The 7,981-nt window shown below is 32.2% G+C and overlaps 1 protein-coding gene across 1 annotated transcript; it reads right to left on the bottom strand.

Annotated features, from left to right (window-relative positions):
• Window positions 1–969: 969 nt before the first annotated feature.
• LOC147499740 (putative purple acid phosphatase 20) lies at window positions 970–3,418 on the bottom strand. The gene is made up of 4 exons (XM_086559194.1): window positions 3,127–3,418; window positions 2,169–2,743; window positions 1,419–1,507; window positions 970–1,306 (listed from the first exon to the last, which is right to left on the bottom strand). Exons 1-4 carry the CDS (start codon window positions 3,386–3,388, stop codon window positions 1,123–1,125), a joined length of 1,110 nt encoding a protein of 369 aa, XP_086415320.1. The 5' UTR covers window positions 3,389–3,418; the 3' UTR covers window positions 970–1,122.
• Between the last annotated feature and the right edge of the window lie 4,563 nt (window positions 3,419–7,981).

Here is a 7,981-nt window from a genome sequence, read left to right as displayed (position 1 = left end):
GACTAATAGACTATATTTCCATCTTGCAAGGATAATTGTAAAAGGATGTATTTGTGGTTACTCATTCGAGATTCTCAATAATTTCAAGTGAACTTTTCGAGAGACAAGTAATGCTCCATGGCTCTCTTGCTTATCTAACTTGGAGGTTTTTACATTTAGCTCTTCCTCTTGTAGGGAATCTATCTACACTTTATCAGATGAATCTGTAGGTTTGTCCCAAGATGTAATTGTAAGATTATATATGGTCTTCGTTAGATATATTTCTATTCTTTTGTTTTGCTTGATCTCGACTCGTAATGTAATGATAATAGAGTACATGTATGTTGGAATCTCTATCGTATTTCTAAATACTAGTGTATGTACAAAGTGGAGGAGATGAACAAAGAGTGTTCTCTCCACTTTAGTGCATAGAAGATAGTTCCACATTGGTTATCCAGCATTAACAAGTGAAGTATAAGAGACATGTAATCCGTGCTTTGGTTGTTCCCTGTTACTGCTGTCCTTGTCTCTTCATTGTTTTCTTTATGACAGTCAATAATATAAAGCTTTGCAGCAACTTATTCAGAGCATCTTGTTCAGAATATCTGTTGATTGTTCATTGTTGTATTACCTTTCAACCTCTATCCCTAACAATTTATGTTGAGGAAATTTCTAATTCAATTACGTCTTCTGCTACATTTTTTTTCGATAATACCAGCACCCGTTTTCTGCTACATTGATATACCTTAAGTAGTTATCTATCATTCAGAGTTCAGGCTGTCCTGTTACAAATCTATCTTCATCTCGTGTACAGAAATTACCTATCAATTTTTCGCTCATCTACTGACACCTCCTTATATCTATTAAGTATTCTAGTCTCCTCTCATTTCATTGTTCTACTTTTCTTACTGAATCTCCATACTGTGGCTTCACAACCTAAGGCCAAGTCCCAATTCATTCGTGTTGAGGTAAAGAAAGCAGGTGAGGCTGTAGGAGAAAAAATTGGCATTTAAACTATTGTATGTGTTTAAAAGTAACTGTGACAATGTATTTTACAAATACAAGTTACTACACTTGCTTTCTCCTCTACAAGGAATTTTTGTGTTCAAATTTGTATAACAGAGTAACAACTAATCGATCAGTCTACACTTTGCAAGCCGGATCGGACACATGGATTCTTAACCAAACAGTGTCAGCCATAATGGACTGAACATCATCATTCCTGTGCCACTCCCACAGGGCATGACTAGTGTTCACAACCTTGAACCTTCCATGCCCGAAACTTGCTTCCCTAAATAGTGATATTTCTGGTTTGGGATCAATATACCTAAACAGACAAATATGCTTAGTTACTTACTCTTCACCCAAAAGTAAAAAAGAAAAGTATAAACATCATTAAAAGGTAGCAAGTGCAATAGTAACATCAACAATTAACTTACTTGCTAGCAAGGCCGTTATGGTTTCCCCCATCACCAATGGTGATATGAACTGGGCCGCAACTGTCAGCTTTGTCACTGTAAACACGTGCCTGGTATTGCATTTTGAGAGAAAACTTAGTTAGTAGAAATTAAAGCACTCATGTAAATAAACCAAAATATCTTTGCATTTTGTGCTAACTCGACCAACGTCAATAAAGTTTTATCATCATCGGATTATTATACGATTTCTAGCAGGACTCTCTTCTGTCCGTTTGAACTCTTCATAATCACAATAACATCAGACAATAAACAATCCAGCAAGGCAATCTAGTTGACAAGTAAAGATATTGGTTTAACCCAGAACTTCAGTAATATGAGATCAAGAAGTTTATTTTAATTTATTTTAAGATTTAACTGGTATGTGTACACCTTTTCAAGTTCTACATGTATAATGATGTCAAAAGGTGCACTGCGGCAGGAAGAAAAAATGTTAAAAGATAGAAAATTGTCAAATAGAAGTTGTTACAACATATAGCTGACATAATCATATAGGATCATATCAGTAAATAACTATATAATTCTAGGCGTAAATTATCGATCTGATTTCCTCAATCCTCTTACTGACTCAGTGACTCCTGTTACTTACAAAAGATTCAGATAATTTTGCTTTCCTATTATTGTTATTGTGGTCGTTGTTCTTATTGTTAATGGTTTTCCTATTAGCAGAGCAGCAAAAATAAAAGTAGAAAGAAGATTGTCTACGAAACTTACAAAGCATTCATATGCATGAACATGACCAGCAAAAACAACATCAACACGAGCCCCGTACAGCAATCCTTCCATGGATTTCTTCATACCATCAGATTCATATTCCCCTTGGTGTGCAGTATTGCTATTATACCATGGTGCATGGATTAACACCACGATCCATGGAGTTCTGTTCCTATCAACCTTGGCCAACTCGGCTTGGAGCCACTTATACTGCGCCGAATCAATCTCAAAATCAGTGTAAGAACCTAACATAATAACATGAACTCCAGCAACTTCAAACGAGTAGTACAGATTGGAATCGGACCCACTCTCCTCAAATGGCATATGCCATCTGGCATTACAGGATGTGAAGGATTGAGAGTGAATTACAGGAATCTTCTCAATCTCATGGTTTCCCTGGGTCACCATCCAAGGTCGTTGGCTAGCAAGTGGTTCTACAAGCCTTCCAAATGAGTCCCAGAGTGGCTGGTCAAGATCGGCGTACGACAAGTCTCCAGGCAAAAGCATAACATCAAAGGTTGATCCGGCAATGTGTTCCAGGGTCGATTTTGTCCACTCTGTTTGCCCAAGATCACCTACATATATTGTGTTAATTAGGATATGACTATTCAATATATACTGTGATCTGAGACCTAATATGAATAGATAATAAGAAATGAAGTCTTGGGTATCTTAGTAAACCATAAAGAGTTCGCGTTACAAGCAAATTTCCCAGTGTAGAAGATCTATTATCTTATAACAAATAAAAAGAAATTACATGTAAGTTGACAAATAGAATGCCACTGCATCCTGGTGTTGTGATTATTCAATTTATTCAATTAGTAGAAGTGAAAAACAGAATGGCATTGCATCTAGAAGTGATGTTATTCTTCTAACATAAACCACACACTATTATGTAAAAGTCAAATATAAAGCTAGGAGCTATATTAGAAGAGAAGTTTGGTGATGGTTAAATTACCTACTACAGCAAATTCAATAGGAAGTTCAACTGGTGGTGTCCTGAAGCTGAACTCACGCTGTGAATTAGAGCCACATCGATAAAAATACAGAGTGTTTGGTTCCAAGGGACCGATAACTACATCATATATTTTCCCTGACGTGTACATTAAGTAGTTATACGAAGATACGCTTCCTGATGCAGAGAAATTGTAAGCTCCTTTTGTTACACCGTAATCAACTGTTGCAGGAGTTTCATCCTCAGTGATCCAAGATATTCTCATCTTGTCCTTGCCCACCAAAGATATATGTACCTGCAATTTTTGAAACATAGTTATTCCTACTGAGTTTGTATTCAGTCACGCCTTAATTTATGCACCATTGGATCAAGAAATTATTCCCAAGACAAGCATTTCATAGGAGATTAGGAGTAAGTGAGCAACCAAGCAAGCATATGCATTTCGAGAACACAGATTTGATGGTGCACACATTTGATACCTAATCATAATTTGTAAGGTAGACCATTTTTAAATCTTTTATAATTGTTAATCGATAAAACATAACCGAATATTCAGTTTGGTTTCGGTTCGGTTTGGGCCATCTATAAGCTTCAAATCAAAGCCTCTATGAGTATATTGATCACCACCCAAGTGAATTTTAATAAATATATTGAATATATAGTATTGATGCCAATTTATATATGTTGACAAGTTATAACGTCAATCCTAAGAAGCAAGTATTTAAGTGCTCAATAACATGAAATATTTAGCAATCATAATAATAATAATAATAATTTTAAATTTCTATATATATCTAGCACTCGGCTTGGTTCGGTTTCTATCGGTTAACTGGACTGTTAAACTGAAAACCAGACCTAACCAGTCAGTTTTGTCTTTTGAGAATGAGCAACCGAACCGAAAAATTAAAAACCCCATTAATTTCACCCGGTTCAGCTCGATTTGGTTCGGTTTTTAGATTCCCCATTTTTTTTAACAGCCTTTTTCTTTTTTTTTTTCTTTTTTATTCTATACTTACATGGGAGAGTGACCACCAGGATGTACACCATGCAAAATCAGTACGTGTTCTAAAAATCGGTCTAAGCGGTCTCTAGGCGTTAGGCAGTGCTCAACCGACTCGCCCAGGCCCAAGTCGTTTAAAAAATTGGTAGACCAATTAGGTGGGCTAGGCGGTCCAATCAAGTTTTTTTTTTTTTTTTTTGAATGATTAAATGTCAAAAATTAAAGACCCGTGTAGGCTTAAGATTTGAATGAATTTAAAAGACTAAAGTCCAATATTTTTATATGAAGTAGATATTCTTCAACTATTACACATTTTTGTAATAAGTATCTTTGATTGTGTTTATTTTGTGAGTTATGGTAAATGATTTTCTTCATTTCTTATGTATAGATGTGTATTACTATATATATTATAAGATATATTAGGAAAAAAACTCGCTTAGCGCCTAGCCGCGCTCTCTAAAAAGCCTAGGCGCTCTCCCATTGCTCGACTACCGCCTAGCATTTTTAAGAACATTGTGCAAAATCATATATGTGCTTGTAATTTCAAGTGATATCTATCTATGAGATTTTATTTTAAAAATATTTTCTAATTGAAATCGAGTCCGCCTATTCTCCTAGAAGTAACACACTTCTACATTACACCCTCTAATTCTAGAACTAACTAGCTATTTTGTGCACACATTGTTCTTAATTTAAATCTTCAATATGGAAAAAGATTTCTAGCTTTCTAGGATTTTATAGCTAGTTAGTTTATTCCAAGGCCCAATATATCGCCGAGATTTCTGAGATATCGCCGATATATCTTGTTTTTTAGGGTACACAAGATGAAAATATTCGATATATCTCCACCGAATATTGAATCTTGTTTTTGCCGATATATATCATAATTTTTTATATATCGATATATATCAACCGATATATACAATATATCCGATATAATTGTTGATTTTGTTGATTTTGACTGATTTTTATTAATATATCAACAATATTTCTGATATAATCGACGATATTTCTGATATTTTATGATATATCAACATATAAAATAAAATTTTGACTGGTCAACAAAAAAATAGATATCTCCGATATTTTTGATATATCTTGTTTTTCGAGTACACGATATATTGTCTGAATTCGATATTTTCATCTTTAGTTTATTATTTTCGTGTGATTATCGTTGAATAAAGTAAATATAAATATAAAAGGAAAATGAAGTGGTCTTATCACTCACGGGTGTGAATAAAGGTTGCAAAAGTCCATGGTGGTTATGGAAGTAGAGACGTAGAAGAAAAACATGATGCAAACATAAGACACGTACTCGTGACTGATTAGTCTTTAGATATATATTATAGCTATACCCTCTTGGCTCTATTTTTTAAGGCTTCACATAGTCTCCAATTTGTTGTAAACTCTAATACTAATTACGATAAAAAAAAAAAAAAAAAATCCAAATCCTTAGATATATATTATAGTTATACTTTCACCAATCTATTTTTTGGAACACTCACATAGAATCCAGTTTTTTTTTTTTTTTTCTAAACTCTATTACTAATTACGAACAAGTAGGATATAAATAAAGAACCAATCATATCTAGAGTTTCACAGAGTCTCCAATTTTTCTTAAACAATATAGGTAATTACGGGAAAAAAAAAAGAGACAAAAAACTAAATTGCTAAAAACAATAGTTTTAGCCAAAAACAATTTTCTTAAAACTCTTAAGTCACAACGAATAGTTTTCACACTAATCTCATGTGAAGTTTAACATAATAAAATTTCTTTCTAGAAAATAACAATGAAACTATGAAATGACAAAAGAAAAAATAAATGGAGTTGCTTGAACATTTACTTTATGTATTTGTTAACCACACATGTGACTGAGAAGAAAGGAAAAAAAAATTAAACTAATCATAAAATAAGTAACCGTACGGGTGTACACCCAAAACAAATAAAATTGTATTATATGCACTATATATATATATGGGCCTAACAAATAAAGTTGGATCAATTTGATGTATCATCCACGATGGGATTTAGACATTTAGTCATAGTTAAGAATTTCAAAAACTACAATTCTAGCAACAATAATTATGACATATTCCAATTAAATTTATGAATTTTATAATTTCCAATTTTAGCGTAATAACGAGATTCAATTAAAGTGGACGTTGACTTAAATAAATTATATAACTATTGATTTAGTTAAAGTGGATGTTGGGATTAAATAAATTATATACCAAACCAAACTAAAACAAATTACATGTGGAAAACTAAATTATACAAAAAATAACATCACAAAATATATAATATAAAATGAAAAAAGAAAATAACGTCAAACCAATAATGACAAATATTTTAAAATATATATAATACTGTATGAAACTAACTTCAAAGAACAATTAACGAGAAATATAAAACTAGATATAAATGCATTGAACTAACCTCAAATAATATTTAACAGAAATCAGAAATTGGATGCACATGCAAGTATTAAACTAATCTTAAAAAGTAATTAATGGACAATTGGAATATAGATACAACTGCATTAAACTAACCTCAAAGAATAATTAACGGGAAATCAAAACTTAGATGTAAATACATCGAACTAACATCAAAAAATAATTGTCAGGAAATCGGAAACTGGATGCAAATGCATTGAACTAACCCTCAGAGATTAAATTAATGGGAAATCGGAAAATGGATGCAACTGTATTGAACTAACGAAAAAAAAATTAACTATAAATTGGAAACAGGATGCAAATGCATGAAACTAATCTTAAAAAATAATTAACGGGAAATCGGAAACCGGATGCAACTACACTGAACTAATTTTAAAAAATAAACTGGATGCAAATGCATTGAACTAACCTCAAGAAATAATTAACGACAAATCAGAAACTGGATATGATGCAAATTCATTGAACTAACCTCAAACAATAATTAAAGGGAAATCAGAAAGTAGATGCAAATGCAACCTCATCAAATAATAAACGAGAAATCGGAAACTGGATGCAAATGTATTAAACTAATCTCAAATAATGATTAACGGGAAATCGGAAACTGGATGCAAATGCATTGAACTGACCTCAAAGAACAATTAACAGGAAATTGGAAATTGGATGTAAATGCATTGAACTAACTGCAAAGAATAATTAACAAGAAATCGGAAACTGGATGCAACTGCATTGAACTAGCTAACCTCAAAAAATAAATAACATAAAATTAGAAATTGGATGCAAATACATTAAACTAACCTCAAAATATAGTTGTGTTATATGTTGTGGGAATGTCTCGATAAGTATATATAGTTTTGCATTTAAAACGGTGTTTATCTTATCTTTTTTCTTATGATTGGGAGTACATTGCTATTCGAGTAGCTTCAATATGAACTTCGTCTTATTAGACAATCTTATAAATCTTCAATCAAACTTCTATTATTAAATAACAAAATAAAGTTGAAAGGTTTTATCAATGGCGAGTTATTTTTTTTTACTAGAGAGTACGTGGGGGTTTCATGTTATAAGAAATTTGGATGAGTGATCAATACAATATTTGTATATAATAGTTTTATATATAGTTGCATATATTTTTCAGAATAATTAATGTGACAGGACCCGTTTGTAGATAATCTTTGAAGATCCCACATAGTGAGTCAGGTGTAATTTAAAAAATAATTAACGGGAAATCGAGAACTGAATAATCTTTGATGATGTTTGCAAAGACACTACAGATGTAAATCAGTAGAAGCAGTAGTAAATCAAGCATAATTTATTTTTATGTCATGTTTGCAAAGACACTACAGATGGATCAGTAGAAAGTTGATATTATACACCACATTGGATAGTTAAAAGGAAATTGAAAAT

The sequence above is a fragment of the Coptis chinensis genome, chromosome 5 (genome assembly GCF_015680905.1).
Source record: "Coptis chinensis isolate HL-2020 chromosome 5, ASM1568090v1, whole genome shotgun sequence".
Lineage (NCBI taxonomy): Eukaryota > Viridiplantae > Streptophyta > Magnoliopsida > Ranunculales > Ranunculaceae > Coptis > Coptis chinensis.
Note: the sequence above shows the minus strand (reverse complement) of the source record. Positions and strands in the feature narration are given on the sequence as shown.

Bases quoted from the DNA above. Each gene is read 5' to 3' on its own strand.
- LOC147499740 (XM_086559194.1), bottom strand. From the start codon at position 3,388: ATGAGAATATCTTGGATCACTGAGGATGAAACTCCTGCAACAGTTGAT. The intron at 2,744-3,126 runs GTAATTTAACCA...CAATATATGTAG, and splicing joins TATTGAATTTGCTGTAGTAG to GTGATCTTGGGCAAACAGAG. The intron at 1,307-1,418 runs GTAAGTTAATTG...TTGTCTGTTTAG, and splicing joins CATAACGGCCTTGCTAGCAA to GTATATTGATCCCAAACCAG.